The sequence below is a fragment of the Erinaceus europaeus genome, chromosome 19, assembly GCF_950295315.1.
Source record: "Erinaceus europaeus chromosome 19, mEriEur2.1, whole genome shotgun sequence".
Classification (NCBI taxonomy): domain Eukaryota; kingdom Metazoa; phylum Chordata; class Mammalia; order Eulipotyphla; family Erinaceidae; genus Erinaceus; species Erinaceus europaeus.
Genome location: NC_080180.1, coordinates 34,120,664 through 34,139,040, shown reverse-complemented (window position 1 = coordinate 34,139,040; position 18,377 = coordinate 34,120,664). Strand labels below are relative to the sequence as shown.

The window sequence follows — 18,377 nt, the reverse complement described above, 5'->3', positions numbered from 1 at the left end:
TCCCTAAAAATATGCCTTAGCCTATGTTCACACATATATAATGGAACCATACAGAAGGCCTCAAATTATGATGTCTCTTACAGGTAATCCACAAGGTAAAAGCTTCCAAAAATGCTTTCTCTGAAAACTGCATATTCTTTGGTAGTCTTGATTTAAAGAGCTAAGCACACACACAGAAAGCATCTGAATATATCTGTCTTTCTTGAAGAAATATGAAGGAAAAGAAAGAACAGGAAAGGCAGATAAAGGTCTGAAACAATCTCATTTACCATTTGAAGATACAGACAAAGAAGAAACTTGATTGCTTCGCTACAAGGTAGTATACACTGGAAGTGGATCATATTCCTTGGTTTTAGCATTAATAGTCTGAGATGGCTAGAGGGCAGGATCTCTCCCATTTCTTTAAGGCATAGTATTAGAGACCAAAGGAAAGATGAGATTCCATGAGTTTGATTCTGACCACAGTCCAGCCTCTGTTATAAAGCATGATCTGTACAGGCACCAAAATGGCAACGTTGGTTTCTGTGTCTACAAAGATGACTGTCCCTTCAATCACCATGACAGGAGAAGATCTGATTATATCAATTACACACACACACACACACACACACACACACACACACACACACACTTCCATTTACATCCAGTATATGACTTTTCATAACTACTTCTTTCCTAATAACAGATGCCAATTTAAAGTGGGCTTGTTAGCTCAAAGGTGGTTAATTTCATTGTCAACTCAGCTTTTATTAAACAACCTAAAAAAAGTGGTGTGTAGTTAAACAAGCTCAGATCTATATAACATTCCTACTCCTTTTTAATTTTCTAAACTATCAAATCACATCTAAATTGTTTTAAAATTTAATGCATTAAAGTTAAAATCCTAAAAGGAATCTAATATAAGGTGGCACACTCAATTTCTATGTTTACCCACCTAAAATGACAGCAATATTGAATCAGAGAATTGTAAAATTTTTGTAAGTTTAAGATTTTGAATGGAAGTACTTAAAGTTATTTAAATTTACAAAAAAAGCTACAGGGAGAAGTAGACAAATTTTTGGAGCAAAGCAGGATTTAGAAACAGACCTGATTATATATGGTAATTAATACTTAATAAAAGTGACATTTTAAATTAGTGAGTAAATAGGTAGAAAGGGACAAAACACCATTTGGAGACTAGATTTAAAGTACATACTCAAGTTAGACACCAGAGTAAATCTAAGGGGATTAAATACTTATTTGTGGGGCCAGGTGGTGAAGTACCTGGTTGAGCACACATGTTAGAATTTGCAAGGACCCAGGTTCAAGCCCCTGGGCCCCACCTGCAGGGGGAAAACTTTGCAAGTGGTAGCAGTGCTGCAGGTGTCTCTCTGTCTCTCTCCACTCTATCACTCCCTTCCCTCTCAATTTCTGACTGTCTCTATCTAATAAATAAAGATAATAAATTTTTTAAAATAATTACTTGTTAAAAAATGAGCTTTTAAAAACGCTGATAGAGTAATTAGTAAAATTATATAATTTATGTAATCCCATCAACTGTAAAACCTAAAAAAGATAGGTCACAAAGTACAGGCCTTCTATAACACACACACACACACACACACACAAGACACACACACATACACACACAGCAGATGACAAATTAGGAAAAATATTCACAATAATATTTAGGTCTTTTCATAATCTTAGTAACATGATTTCATAAGTTGATTAGAAGAAGAAAACCATCCCAACAAAAAGATGAATAAAAATATATGAAAAGCAGGGTGGGGGAGACAGCATAATGGTTATGCAAACAGATTCTCATGCCTGAGGCTCCTAAGTCCCAGGTTCAACCCCCGCACCACCATAAGGCAGAGCTGAGCAGTACTCTGGTGTTTCTCTGTGTCTCTCTCACTCTGCATCTCTCTCAAAAATAAAAAAAATAATAAAAAATAAAATAAAAATATTTTTAAAAACTACCATCAAGAAAACAACAAGGGCAACAAAAGGGAAAATAAATAAATATTAAAAATTAAAAAAAAATATATATATGAAAAGCAAAGTCATAAAAGAAATGAAAATAACCGAAAGACCTTTGTAGACCTACAAATGTTCAAACTCATTAGTAATAAAATGCAAATTAAAACAGCAATGAGATGTTATTTTCCACTTACCAAACTGATAAAGAATAAGAAAAAAATTAGAGCAAAAAACAAATACTCTTCCTGTTCTAAGGGGAGTATTAACCTCTGGGGGGGGGAACTCTGCAATACATACTGAAGTATCTTAAAATGTGCATACCCTTCAACCTGGTAATTTAATTGCTAGGAATTAATCCCAAAGAAATAATCTGAATGCATTAAAATTTTTAAGAGTATTTTTATTCATGAAAAACTGAGAAATAACTTAAATAACCAGCAACAGTATCAACTATATTAATTCCTTACAGTGGAACAGTAGCAAACATTAAAACTAATGCTAAAGAAGGATATTTAATGGCATAGGAAGATATACTTCTTCAGATGAAGAAAGTAGATTATATGGTAATACACACACACACACACACACACACACACATATAACTTTTTGTTCTTTTAATACCAGAACACTACTCATTTCTGGCTTGTGGTGGTGTAGGGGATTGAATTTGGGATTTCGGAGCCTTAGGGATGAGAGTCTTTTTTGCTCTTATGCTATCTCCTCCACCTATATATCACATTTTTAAATATATATTTTTAAAACACACAAAGCTAAACTCTAGAGGGATATGATATTCACCGTCATTCAATAATGTTGTCTCGAACTGATGGAATTATGGATATTTTTTTGTTTAAAACTATATCATTTTATTTATTTATTTATTTATTCATTTATTTATTTATTTATTGCCTCCAGGGTTATTTCTGGGGCTTAGTGCCTGCACAATGAATCCATTGCTCCTGGAGGCTACTTTTTTTTTTCCTTTTTGTTGCCCTTTTTTTATTTCGTTGTTGTGGTTATTATTATTGCTGTTATTGATGTCGTTGTTGTTGAACAGGACAGAGAGAAATTGAGAGAGGAGGGGAGACGGGGGAGAGAAAGATAGACACCTGCAGACCTGCTTCACCGCTTGTAAGGAGACCCCCTGCAGGTTGGAAGTCAAGGGCACGAACCGGGATCCTTGAGCTGGTCCCTGCGCTTTGTGCCATGTGCGCTTAACCCGCTGCCTGACTCCTGAATTATGAATATTCTTAACTTGACTCTTACTGTCTATATTTTCATTTTCTTCTGCAATGACTCCACATTATTTTTATGTAGAAGAAACCAAGGAAGTCTGTTGACATTTTTAAATGCAAATTTTCCATTTCTGTAATAAAAATACAGTTCTCAGAAACAGGCATTGCAACTTTTTGAGTGGTGTTTAGGTTCCTGTTTGCTTTAAGGCTTTACTACCTATAAACTAGGCAGTTACAAAAAAGGCAAAGAGACAAAGAACTTCTCATATTCCTAGGGAAAGCTTATTGATTGTAGTTGGCACTTCAAAGCAAACTCTGCTCTTGATGGCTGTTCTATGAAACTAAGTCTGCATCATTGGTGGATTTTAGGGACCTTCACCTCTTGTCTCTGACCTCGGCAATTCTGTCATTTCTCGTCTTTTTTTTACTGATCTTATAGCAGAATCCCATTAGTTAGTTGTGCATCAGAGCAGGCAGTGCAATGTTCAAAATCTATATTCTCATGGATGAAGGGCTATACTTTAAAAGTTAACAAAAAAGGGGGCCGGATCATGGCGTACCTGGTTGAGCAAACAAGTCACAATGAGCAAGGACCAGGATTAGAGCCCCTAGTCCCCACCTGCAGGGGGAAAGCTTTGCGAGTGGTGAAACAATATTGAAGATGTTGCTCTGCATCTCTCCCTCTATGTCACCCCATTCAATTTCTGGCTGTGTCTATCCAATAAGTAAAGATAAAAAGAGAAAGGAAGAAAGAGAGAAAAAGAAAGAAAGAAATCATAAAAAGTTAACAAAAACTTTAAAAACAGCAGGACATTTTTAGCTTCCTTTTCTTTCTTTCTTTTTTTTGTTTAGGCATGCTTTACAATTTGTCTATAATGAGACTGTTAACACTGCCATTGCACATTCATGTTCTTTTCAGAAGAAAAAGACAATAAAAATATATAAACATATGAGGGCATTTTTTTTCTGTGTGATGAGAGTATGCTTTGCTTTTTAAATGTTTTTCAAAACTTCTAGCTTTTTCATAATAATCATTTAGTATTCTACAATAGAAAAGTATCATGAGTGTTAGGTTTGAAAATATAAAGCTATTGAGGCCCAGGGCTTCGTCTAAGACTGTATAAATGAAGTAGGGATCCCTGAGGATAGGTTGGATTCCTGCCTGTGTGGATTCTGTTCCAAACTTTGGATCTGTGTGGTGGCTCTTCCGCTATGCAAGAATGGTCCCATGGGTGTTGCAGGCTTGTTGGGTAGACCATCTTTGGGGACACCATTTTAGGAAAGTTAATCACATGTACTCCCATCTGAGAATTTCTCTGGACATCTCTGTCTCTGTCTCTCTCTCTCTCTCTCTCTCTCTCTCTCTCTGTGGATGGAGGCCAAAGTACAGGCAGGCACGTCTGGCCCAGAAAGCGCTGTGAACATAGGGATTTAAGGAAAAACCACTTTACTTCTTATAAGGATTGATTGGCTTGCACAGTCCCAGCTGGAACTCACTGGGCACATATCCTTCTTTGCATCAAGCCATTGCATTAGTTGGCGCTAAGGGGTCTGTCAGCATTTCATTATAACCCCCTATTGTCAGTGGTTTAGAATTCAACCATAAAAACTTGCACTGAGCTGGAACTTGGCACACATTGCTACCGCCAGGAAGTGAAGTTTGTATGTGAAACTGAGAAAAACATCTGTTTGGCCATTTTTTGAAGTGGTGTGAGAGCAAAAGCGGTAAAGATTATATCGGCTGTAATGCAAGCTCACTTGACCAAGAGACTTGACTTTCTTTCTTTTTAACATTTCTGGAAAGTGACTGCTCCATGGCATGGCATTATCATGCCAGATTAGCCTTAAGAATAAAATGAAAAATTGTAGAATGGTGTTTTCAGACATAAGTAACTCAACTGATGAAATGGTTTCACTAGTTTTTTTGTTTATTTTATTTTTTTCTCAGAGAAGTCATAGCAGCTTAGAAAAACAATTTGGATACAATAGTAATAAACCCCATGGGAGTATTCAGTATTTTTTTTGTGTATGTGTATGTGTGTGGGGGGGTGGTTAATGGATTAAATATACTGCTTGGAATCTCATTCAGTCTTCAACTCTTTGGGACTCTTCTTCAAAATGAAGGTACCAAGGGTCACACTGAGCCAGCACAATCAACTATGAGGCCCTCTACTCTGTTTCCACTCTCCTTGGGCAGGACACCTTCCTCTTTCTCTATTCTGTGTGTACTGCTTTGTTTTAATGGATGGTGTGAGAATTTAGGTCATTAACATCTTCCTTGTGGCAGTGGGATTGAATGACCAAGAAAGACAATGGAAGGAGTCTGTAGAAAGCACCTCCCCCAAAGGAATCATCAAGCAAGAAACATCAAGTAATTAATACCCATTTGTATTCATCTCTCCCTCTTGTCTAACACATCTTCTATCACCACCTTACACACTGTATTAGTATATTGGTCATTTTTATCTACAAATGACAATCACATCCAAAAATAATAATAATAATTTTATATGGTTAGATCTAACACAGACAATTTCATTCACATGAAATTGCCAGTTTTGAGAAAGTAAAAAAATCAGGACATATCTTTTAGCCTAATATTGGATTGTAGGCATATTAAATACTCCTTATATTATTAATAAATATGGCATTTTCAGCCTGATGACATATGTTCTAGTCCTAGATTTGTTATGTATTGGCTATAAATCCTTGTATTAATCATTTTGTAGTTCCTCCTAACTTAAAAGGGAAAGTAATCATTATTATATCCATGTTGTAAGTCTCTGAATAGACTCAAGGAAACCTGTTTTGTAAGCTGTTGAGTGTACAGCTGTGAATTACTCTTACTCCTGTCACCATTACTATATGACACTTATTTACAAAATGGCTGCCTTGTCCTTGTATCACATGCAAGGACTATTGAAGATGCAGTGCCTTCTATATTCAGGGTAACCTCTCCATGAGGATAAATGGATAAAACATCTCCAAGATCTCATAGAGAAAATGGGGTCCCCGATTCCACTGGGACATGGAACATTTGTCACCAAGTACCTTTGTTTCTATACCATCACTGAAAGGGAAGAGAATCTAGAAGAAATCAGGTATTGTTTCTTTTATCTGAGAAAGAAGAGAAAAAAGGAAGGAGACTCAGAAGTAGTAATAGGTGTTTCAGTGACTTAGAAAGGAAGTGAAGGCAGGGCTGTAGAAGTGAATATAAATGGGAGATACATATATATATATATAATATATCTCAGTCAACACTTATATATATAATCTTGGGAGAACTATAGCAGTTTCCACTGGAGGGGAATGGGGGCACAGAACTCTGGTGGTTGAAATGGCGTGGAAATATAACCCTATTATCTTATAATTTTGTGAAACATTGTTAACTCACTAAAAAGAAAGAAGGAAGGAAAGGAAAAAGAAAGAAAGATAGAGGGGAAGGAAGGAAGACACAGAGATAAATAACAGCAACCTCAGAATATTCTTATGAAGTTGAAATAAAACATCACATCTGAAAATCCCTAATGGGGGGGGCACAATGTTAATATAATCTTATGTTCTTGTTTCTGTCTATACAATCTACATGCTATTCTTTCTCTGTAAAATGGGAATAGTTCCACTTTTTTATTTCTCCCAGGAGACCTTGAGTAACTCAAAGAACCTACATCCAGCTAAGGGAGAATGAAAGCCAGGAAAGATAATTCATCAGGACACTGGATGGCTCCATTATGAGTTATAGGATTAGTACTCTCACTCTAGGGCTGAGGGCACACACACACTCAAAGAGGGGGGGAGAGAGAGAAGAGAAGAAAAGAGAGGAGAGGAGAGGAGAGGAGAGGAGAAGAGAGGAGAGGGAGGGAGGGAAAGGGAGGGAGAGGGAGGGAGAGGGAGGGAGGGAGAGAGAGGAGAGGAGAGGAGAGCAGAGGGAGGGAGAGGGAGGGAGAGAGAGAGAGAAGAGAGGAGAGGAGAGGGAGGGAAAGGGAGGGAGGGAGGGAGAGAGAGAGAGAGAAGGTAGTTGGGCAGTAGCACAGTGGGTTAAGCACACATGGCACAAAGCACAAGGTTATCTACCTGCAGGGGGGGTTGCTTCACAAGTGGTGAAGCAGGTCTGCCAGTGTCTATCTTTCTCTCCCCCTCTCTGTCTCCCTCCTTTCTCAATTTCTCTCTGTCATATCCAACAACAACATCAGTGGCAACAATAATGACAACAACAAGGGCAACAAAAATAGGGGGAAATGGCCTCCAGGAGCAGTGGATTCTTAGTGCAGGCACCAGGTCCCAGCTATAACCTTGGAGGGAGGGAGAGAGGGAGGGGGAGAGAGAGAGAGAGAGGAAGAGAGAGGGGGAGAGGGAGAGGAAGAGGGAGAGGGAGAGGGAGAGGGAGAGGGAGAGGGAGAGGGAGAGAGAGAGGATATCTACAGATAGAGAAAGCACTTACTTCCATAGGGGGAGCCAGTAGGGGAGCCATTTAGAAATCCTGGTGACCCAGGCACACCCAAGTTGGCCATGGGGACATTGCTGTAGCCATTCATACTGTTACTAGAGGTGCTGTAGTTAGACTGCTGAGGGGTAGAGCTGGAAGAGTAGCCTCGCGGTGAGATGCTGCTGGTGTTGCGGATGTATCCTGGACAGTAAAGGAAAATTCCAGGTAAATTGAAACAGTACTCACATGCACAGTGCACCACTAGGAAGGCTCCAAAAGTCCACATAGTCCTAAGACTACAGACTGCCAATCAGCCAAGGCAGGGCAGTGGTAAAAGGTGGCCAGTTCATGGTCAGCCTTTTATACCTTCCTCCCCTTTTCCCTTCCTTTCCTACACAAGCCCCCATCTCAGGTAAGCCTTTCTTCTACCAATTTTGCAGTCCACACATCATAATAAGGAGTGGAAGACTAATGATAGGAGCTACAACAACTCTCAAATGCTACAGGCCCTGTGAGAGATTAATGTGTATCACTGAGAAAATTATTCGGTGGTCAATTAAAGCTTAGCAGATGTTGCTTATTATCGCCATTATGAAAGATCTGCAGATGAAAGGTCTAGAGAATAAATCAGCCTATTTAACTTTGCTAACCTAGTGTTTACCAAATTTAACCCTCTATAATATCTTTTCTGAGGGCTTTGGAAGAAAAGACATCCTTGTGACATTAACAACTTGGAACTAACAGTTCCAAAGCTGTGATCAGAAGAGATGTTAACATTTCCTGAAGATGGGTGGGGAAAATTTCACACAAAAAGTTTTGGTGAGTTTATTTAAATGAATTCTTTAATGAAGACCTAGAAATATCAGCAACTGAGTGCAGGGAGGTTCAGCCTGTGAGCAGAATAGAGAAAGGGATAATGAGCCCTTCCCATACTTCTGAAACCCCAGCACAGGGACATCACACAATCTACTGTGAAATAACCCACTTTGGATAACTGTCTCTAAAGCTATTTAGGAAATGACCCAAATTTAAAGGGGAAAAAAAAAAGGTAATATTATGTCCTACCTACCCTTCTGTAAGAAATCACTCTGGGCATGTCAATAAGGGATTCCCTTTAGTTGGATGAATGAAATTAGAAGTGAAGCAATTCCAAATTTGGGGACAGTGTTAGGAACATTTACTCCTTTAAAATTGATTTATGATCTATTGGACACTTAAAAAAAATCATTGACAGGGCTGGAGAAACAGCACAGAGATTATCAAAAAAGATGTCCATGCCTGAGACTCCGAGGTCCCAATTTCAATCTCCAGCACCACGGTAAAGCTGAGCTGAGAAGTGCCCTGGCCTTTCTGTGTCTTTCTCTTAGTATCTCTCTCTCGCTGCTTAAAATAAAAAGAAACAAAAATTTGAAAAAAAATTGACAAAAACCAGTCTTCATACATACAAGTACAGTGATCTGTGCATGTCACTATATAGTTATACTCGAGATAATACATATAAAGGAGTTTTCAAAAAAGAACAAATAATTCCCCCATAGTTGCTAGAAAGAGTGAAATGGGCATAATAAATGGTAATAGTTGGCGTACTGCACCAAAGTAAAAGACTCTGGGGTGGGTGGGTGGGGAGAATACAGGTCCAAGAAGGATGACAGAGGACCTAGTGGGGGTTGTATTGTTATATGGAAAACTGGGAAATGTTATGCATGTACAGACTATTGTATTTATTGTTGAATGTAAAACATTAATTCCCCAATAAAGAAGTTTAAAAATGGTAAAAGTAAAAATTCAGCTTCTCTCTATTAATCAATATGACTACTACAAAGTATAAGGATAAATGTTACTCAAACGATGCCTACAAGTTTAGTTTCAGAAAGCCTAAACACATTTAAGTTCCTAATAGTCAAGCTCATCCTTAAAAATTTCAAGTTATGTATCTATAAATTAGGGCAAAATATATACCTGAAATCAAAAATACACAATAGTCTGTAGTGAGTCAGTTTCAAGTTCATAATGAAATAGCGTCCACTTAGACTTAGATACCCTCCTCACCTACTTCCTATTACAGTTCCCTCACTCACTCCAAAGCTAACCTTATCAAAGCAAGGACTGAAAAAGCTGAATAAGGGCAAGAGACTGGCATACTTTAATGATGACTCTTTAGTCACTATCAGGCCATTCCACCAGCTGGGGTCCTAATCAGGGAGTCCTGGGTCTCCCAAACAGACTTGATGGACCTAGACCTCAAATAAATCCCTCTCTCCTTTGTTTCTGGTCATCTTTCTCAGGAACAACAAAATAGACCCCTTTGTGGGCCCCCATAGGACCTTGCCCTCAACCTGGATCAACAATGGTAGAGAATGTTCCATCCTCCAAAGGGAGGATGGACAACATACTCTATTATACACCTGAGGAAGATGGGTCAATACTGGGGCAGCATGGAATGTTCCTACTCATGACCACAGAATGTGAGCTCAGATCTAGAGAGATGCAGAGGTCACATAGGCTCCTAAGTTAATTATGGGCCCCAGATCACATCAAATTGATGGGGTTTACAGTAATATTTATACCCCTTTCCCATATTAGGGAGCTACTCTCTTTCCTGATGCAGCTTTCTGGTCCTTTTCCCAGCCATGACATCATCTCCCCAGACAATAATTAGGATTCAACTGCATATCAGATTTCAGGCTCAGGCAAAAAAACAAACAAAAACAAAACACTGGTATAGCTACAGGCCCTTTGAAATGTAACTAAAATATGCCTACTAGCTATATACAAAATGGAGGACCCCCCAACACTTCACCTGCACTATTCCAGCCTTTAGGTCCATAATTGTCCAACAGTTTGTTTGGCTTTGTATATTAACTCTCTTTTCAGCCACCAGGTTCCAGATGCTAACAGGATGCAACCAGACTTCCCTGGACAGAAAACCCTACCAATGTGCCTTGGAGCTCTGCTTCCCCAGAGCCCTTCCCCACTAGGGAAAGAGAGAGAGACAGGCTGAGAGTATGGATCGACCTGTCAACACCCATGTTCAGTGGGGAAGCAATTTCAGAAGCCAGACCTTCAATCTTCTGCATCCCACAATGATCTGGGGTCCATACTCCCAGAGAGTTAAAGAGTAGGAAAGCTATCAGGGGAGGGATTGGTATACGGAGGCCTGGTTGTGGGAACTGTGCAAAGCTGTACCCCTCTTATCCTATGGTTTTGTCAATGTTTCCTTTTTATAAATAAAAAATTTAAAAAATTCAAGTTAAAAAGATTTTATCTGGTACATTAACTACTGTCTACAATGCGTAACGATGTATTACCCATAGCAGTACATCACCTCCTATACAGAGATAACTCAGTAATTTATTATATTGTTTATCAGGGGACAACTTTTTAGATGGTATAGGAGAAAAAGCATTAAAAGAATCAACATTTTAAACAGAATAGGCTTTTAAAATTTTGACTTTAAGAAAAGAAGTACCTTGATTATTTCCCTGTGTTGACTCCGAGATGCTGACTCCAAGCTGGCTGCCATAAGAATTGATACCCATCATGCCACTATGTGCTGGGGAGCTGGAGAGAGCTGGAATCTGGCTGGGGTTGCGGGGGACACTATAGAGGGCTTCAGCAATGTCTGCAGCTCGCTTTAAAATGATGTCCTGTGGAATGTGAGGTTGCAGTGAGCATCTTACTTAACATGAAGAGTCAAATTCAATCGGGTAGGACTAGCTCACCTGGTTATTGTGTGGTGTGCCATAGAGGGCTTCCACCAGATCTGCAGCTCTCTTCAACAGCATCTCCTAGGAAAAGAAAAGGCAGGGATGTAAGCAACAGTAAAACCCAAATGGCAAAGTAAAAGAAAATCTCTGTCCAAAGCTCAAAAGTCCAGATAACCTCCTAAAATATAACATGTGAAACTAGCCAAAGATTCTATAATTGACTTGATAAGTAAAACATAATCACTCATAGAAATTTTTTTAAATGTCTTCAGTTTATTTATTTATTTAGATAGACATGACAGAGAGAAATTGAGAAGGAAAGGGGAGCTAAAGAGGAGGGAGGGAGAGAGAGACCTGCAACTCTGCTTCACTGCTGGTGAAGCTTCCTCTCTACAGGCGGGGACCGAGGACTTGAACCCGGATTGCTATGCATAGTGACATGTGTGCTCAACCTGGTGTGCTTCCACCTAGTCTCAAGATTTTTTTTTTAAATATGCATCTATCAAATCTCATCTGCTATACTTTCATCTTTAGGTTCCTGATTATTTGACCATTTGTTCTGCTTTTTATCTTAATGCTTTTCAGCCACCAAGTTACAGAATATTCCATGACAACAACCTGACTTCCCTGGGCAGATGACCTCTCCAATATGTCCTGGAGCCCCACCTCCCCAGAGCCCTACCCCACTAGGGGAAAAGAGAGAAACGCTGGGGGTGTGGATCGACCTGTCAATGCCCATGTCCAACAGAGAAGCAATTAGAGAAGTCAGGCCCTCCCTTCTTCTGCACTCCATAAAGATCTTTGGTCCATACTGCTAGAGGGATAAAGAATAGGGAAATTTCTAATGGAGGGGAAGGGATATAGAACTCTGGTGATGGGAACTGTATGGAATTGTACCCTTCTTATGCCACAATCTTGTCAGTCATTATTAAATCACTAATTAAAATATTTTTAAAAATATGTATCTACATGAAATTCGTCTTTGTGAAATGGTTTCATGGTTTCCTAGCCAAACAAACAAACAAACAAATAAAAAGTAACCAAAGTGGGGGTTGAGTTGGCTAAAATAATATTGTTGAAAATCTATTAAAAACTACTTTCAAACCATTCCATTAAAAAAAAATATGGTACTCTAATTAAGCAAATATTCTGAAAATGATTAATTGATCTGAATTTAGCTGTTTGCCAAGGAGTTGTCCAGAGTACTGAAATTATCTTGGCAATGCCATCTGCAAAATTTTATTCTGAGAAAGATGAATTCTTTCAATAATATTTCCCCCCATCCACTTTAACCAGAGAGAATTAGTAATGAGTAATCCCTTTTCTCTCATTTTGTCTTTTCCACTTCGTGTTTCTTACAGCCTTTTAAATTGCTATTAACCTACTTTCCAGATATCATCTAATTTAATGGTGGATCTGGGGACAGTTCCAGAGGAAACTAAAGGTGTGGTGTAGACTCAACTGTGGTATTTGAATTTTACTCACAGTATAGGAAAGTGGACATGACATTCTATAATTATTATTTTTAAAATGCGACTGTGACATTTTTATAAATTATCCTTAATGTAATATCTACTAAGTTGGCACATTTTTAATAAAGCAAGCTAAAATGGTGGTTCAAATTTATGATAGAATTATCATAATCACAAGTGATGCATTTCATAGACATTTTATATAGAGATATTTTTCACTTCATTAAATCTCTGTGTTCATAATAGATTTACATTACATATTTGATTATAGATTAATGTATCCTGACAATTAAAAATAAATTAAAATGTATTTAAATTTATAGGAATGGGAAATTAGACTATTATTTATATTCATAAACTTGGCAGTGTTTTAGAAGAATATTTTGTAGGCTTGAATTTTCAGATTTTATATTTCTTAAGATACTAATTATAACATGTTACATAGTAGATATTTTGTGTCTGTCTTATGCTTAAAGCTTAATCAAGTTTCAAGACTTAATTTAATTTTTTTCAAGAATGCTTATTTACATTATCACAAGTTCTTTTGCCATAATCATTTGCCAGGATTTTTATTAGGGTAGATAAGAAATATGCATTTTGTTAAATATATATTGTGCTATTTTTTGTCAAGAAACAGCCAATATTGATCAGTAAAACATCATTTCTATAATAAGATGATTAATTAATTTAATTGTAAATGGACTTCAGTTACTGACTTTACAATTACTAAAATTGCTGAAATTCGATAAGAGTTTTATATGCTCAATTTTAAAGTCTTCTTACCTTAGCTAATCTTTCAGGATCTCCAGGGTGCCTTGGGATGACTTTCTGCAGTCTCTGGAACCCATAGTCTATAGTGGGTTCATTTAGTGCTGAAAAAGAAAAATTTTTCTCTTTTAGTATGCATTCTGGTCAATAAAACGAAAATGCAAATCAAATATACCAAAGACAACAGAAAGGTTGTAATATTATCCATCTATAAATTAATAATTAATATGTAACCAGGTAATTTTTTTGCAGCTGATACTGGCTAATTCATATGTAGACCTTTGGAGTTTATAATAAAGATTTTTCCATTATGTCTATAGAAACAGAAATATACTTTACTTAACTTATACGTTTTTTAAAAGATTTTTAAACATTTATTTATTCCTTTTTTGTTGCCCTTGTTTATTGTTGTAGTTATTGTTGTTATTAATGTTGTCGTTGTTGGATAGGACAGAGAGAAATGGAGAGAGATGGAGAAGACAGAGAGGGGGAGAGAAAGATAGATACCTGCAGACCTGCCTCACCACCTGTGAAGTGACCCCCCCTGCAGGTGGGGAGATGGGGGCTGGAACTGGGATCCTTAGGCCTCTCCTTGTACTTTGCGCCATGTGTACTTAACCTGCTGCACTACCGCCCAACTCCCAGGTTATTTTTTTAACTTACAGAACTTGTAAGGAAGTGAATTTTGTCAATCTTTCTTACCAAGATAAAAAATTGTTCTTTAAAAGGGTAGTTAATAATAAACAGTACCTATAGTTTATCAAATAATTGTATTCTCATACATTACCATGAAGATTCAAAACATATATATATATATATATATATATATATATATATACACGTAATGGAGGATCTGTGGCTTAGTCCTCTTGCATCTTTTTTTTTAAATATTTATTTATTTTCCCTTTTGTTGTCTTTGTTTTTAATTGTTGTTGTAGTTATTGATGTCGTTCTTAGGATGGAGAGAAATGGAGAGAGGAGGGGAAGACAGAGAGGACAAGAGAAAGATAGACACCTGCAGACCTGCTTCACTGACTGTGAAGTGACTCCCCTGCAGGTGGGGAGCCGGGGGCTCAAACCCGGATCTTTGAGCAGGTCCCTGCCCTTTGCACTACATGTGCTTAACCCGCTACCGCCTGACTCCCCAAAATTTTTATTTTTGTAAATAAAGTTTCTTAGGAAAAGGTCACATTTCAAAATTTCAGTACTATTAAAATTGTTTTATCATTTCTACCTTAAGTGTATACAAGATTAAAGTTCACAATATATCTGAAAGCAGAAGTACACTAGAGTTTGCAGTGAGTACCTCCCTAACACTTCCTCTCCACTATTCCAAGCTTTGGGTCCATGATTGCTCAACAATTTGTTTGGCTTCGTATGTTAACTCTCTTTTCAATCACCAGGTTCCAGATGCCATCAGGATGCTGGCCAGGCTTCCCTGGATTGAAGACCCCACCAATGTGTCCTGGAGCTCAGCTTCCCCAGAGACACACCCTACTAGGGAAAGAGAGAGGCAGACTGGGAGTATGGACCGACCAGTCAACGCCCATGTTCAGCGGGGAAGCAATTACAGAAGCCAGACCTTCTACCCTCTGCAACCTTCAATGACCCTGGGTCCATGCTCCCAGAGGGATAGAGAATGGGAAAGCTATCAGGGGAGGGGGTGGGATATGGAGATTGGGTGGTGGGAATTGTGTGGAGTTGTACTCCTCCTACCCAATGGTTTTGTTAATTAATCCTTTCTTAAATAAAAAAAAATTTTTTTAAAAAGTTCACATCCAAATAATCAGAAATATTACACAATCACCCATATCCCAGTTTCTTATAGTCAGAGAACTTCTTATATATATATTTCCCTTTTCTCTTTACCAAGTATACTTTTACGTAAGAATAGCTTTTTCTGAACGATTCTCAAATATTTATATCCCTATATCTACATGTGTATATATGTAACTTCTATGAGTTGATTTCAAAAACCCTGTCATTTACTTTCAGAATCTCCAGTTATATTTCATTACCATCTATTGAATTTCAGGCTCCCTTGCATGCTACAAATTCCATAGGAACAGAACTCATACTTTCTTTGTTTTGCCACTGAGTGTTCATTGTTGAAAACAGTGCGTACTAACACAGAGCAAGCAGGCAATGGACAGAGTGTGGAAGTGAATTAATAACATATTTCAACATTTCTACTAAGAGAAGAGTTTTCAGATTTGATTCCGTACATTTTTGCCTTTATTTATAAAATATATTAGTCCAATTTATGAGTCTACTGTATAAGCAAATTGAAGATAAAAGGCACAACGAATAAAATAATAAAATAATAAGCACAGTACAGCAAGAAACATAGGAGTGTGTGCTTTCTCTTTAATGTCCTTCTCGCAAATATATTTTAAGAATATCCTTTGCTAATAGTCTAATGTTGCTAATAGTCTGTATAAAGAAATCAGTATCTTAAAGATAGAAGAAAAACAAAATCAACCCTAATCTCAACATATTAGAGATGATCTGGTTTAACCTTTTTGTTTATAGTCTTACATATTTAAACATATACACACCCTTAATATTTTCATATTATTCAAACTGTTTCATAACCTACTTTTTAGCCATCTAACAATATATCAAACTTTTCCCTAGGTTATTAAATATTCTCTTATAACATTATTTAAAATTTTTGCATATTTTTCCATGACATGGTCTATAATTTATTTAAATGACTTCTTAATGTTGGGCATTTAATGTGATCCTAATTTCTCACTATTAGAAAAATCAGAACAATAATTATCCTTTGTGCACTACTTAAATTATTTCAATTGTAAAGGTCTAAGAATTAGAATTACTGGGGCAAAAATTATGATTTATATTAAATATCAAATCATTCTTCAGAAGACTGTATATATTTATACTCCCTTGGGCATTTTCACTTCATTTTAACTTGCATTTCTTTATTCATTTGGTGAGGCTTAAGAATTAATTTTTTTCTTCTTCTTGATCACTAAGCTTCTTCTTTAACAAACTATAAATACTTTCTTAACTTTTTCCTATTGGGACTCAGCCTTTTTCATTTCTTTAATTGTAAAACAATTTTTATATACCTAAGCTTTTTGACACTTTCATCATGTTATAATATCATATTTCAATTTGTCCTTGAGTGTTACATGTAGAAAGACCACCCTAACCCCAAGACTTGGTAAATTCAAGCTCTGACATCTGGTAAATTCATTTACATGCACATATGTGTATATTGGCCCATATGCATATATATATATATATATATATATATATGAATTCTTAAGGTTATTCAACTTACCTGGAATTTATTTTGTTGTATAACATTATATATATTTACACCAGTTTTAGTTCATAATTATTATTATTATTTTTTTTACCAGAGCACTGCTCAGCTCTGGCTTATGGTGCTGCTGGGGAATTGAACCTGTAACTTCAGAGCCTCAGGCATAATAGTCTGTTTGCATAACCATTATGCTATCAACCCCCCACACCCCAGTTTTATTTTATTTATTTATTTAATTTAAAAAAATTATCTTTATTTATTGGGTAGAAACAGCCAGAAATCAAGAGGGAAGGGGGTTATAGAAAAGGAGAGAGATAGAGAGACACCTGTAACATTGCTTCACCACTTGCAAAGCTTTCCCCCTGCAGGTGAGGACCAGGGGTTTGAAGGTAGGTCCTTGTACATTGTAATATGTGTGCTCAACCACATGCGCCACCACCTGGCCCCTGCCCCAGTTTCATAACACACTTTATTGTATGCATAGTATGGCATCCCAGCATTCTATTCTAGTCTGTTCCATTGATCTGTGTTTTTATTCTGTGGTGAATGATTTAAGCGCCTTATCCACAAATACAAAGCCTTTCAAAACTACATTTTCTCAAATTCCTATCCATTTTTTTCTAGATGAGCCTTAAGGAAATATGCTCAGTTACATTAAGCCTCTAAGGAGAATGTTAATTGATGGTTTTACAGTATCCACACCATGTCTTCTTTAAGTTCTCATAATAAAGAGTACTTTGATCATGATGTAGGTAATAAATTTTTTCTTTTCTTTTTCTGCTATGAATTTTGTCTTCTGTAATTTTATGTGACTATTAGTAACATTATTAGTTACTAATATTATAAGTTACTAATATTATTAGTTACTAATATTATAAGAATATTAGTAACATTTAGAGGCACTTAAATATTTTTTCAGAACTATTTATAAGATGGAGAGAGAGGAGGAGGAAGAGGAGGAGGAAAGAGAGAGAGAGAGATATCAGACTACCACTCTAGCATAGTCGATGCTGCACTCTACCCACTGAATCACCTACCTGGATACACTTATTTGTATTGGTGGGTTAATGGCCTACACATAACTTAAACATAAACACAACCTCCCAGCTCCCCTTGAGAGGTGTCCCAACCTAAGGACCTCCTCCCATCATATTCCCAGAACCTCAATGTCCCTTCTTCTCATCTCTTTCCCTCCTTCCCCAGAGCCCTTTGCTTTGGTGCAATATACCATACTCACTCCATTCAAGATCAATTTGAGACACTTGAGCAGTTTAAACACTTGCATGTCATTACCATCTAACCTAGAAAAATATGTGAGACCAGGTGTGTGTGTGTGTGTATATACTTGAAACTGTTCTGAAAACATTTTTCTCTACTTAGCATTATCATGCTGGCAAATTCTGATACCTTTTAAAACAGTATTTTAGGTGGTATAATATTCAACAATGGAAACTGTTATTACCATTGTAAGAATTTTTTAACAATTAATTTATATTTTAATATTTTATTTTA

The 18,377-nt window shown here is 37.0% G+C and overlaps 1 protein-coding gene across 2 annotated transcripts in view; it reads right to left on the bottom strand.

Annotated features, from left to right (window-relative positions):
- EBF2 (EBF transcription factor 2) overlaps positions 1-18,377 on the bottom strand; it is a 227,469-nt gene that overhangs the window by 8,771 nt on the left and 200,321 nt on the right. For both annotated transcript variants that reach the window (XM_060178849.1, XM_007536485.2), the window contains exons 11-14: positions 13,586-13,674; positions 11,346-11,411; positions 11,093-11,270; positions 7,639-7,824 (exon numbers count right to left, since the gene is read on the bottom strand). In XM_060178849.1, the coding sequence (XP_060034832.1) occupies positions 7,639-7,824; positions 11,093-11,270; positions 11,346-11,411; positions 13,586-13,674 (519 nt within the window). The remainder of the gene's footprint in view (positions 1-7,638; positions 7,825-11,092; positions 11,271-11,345; positions 11,412-13,585; positions 13,675-18,377) is intronic.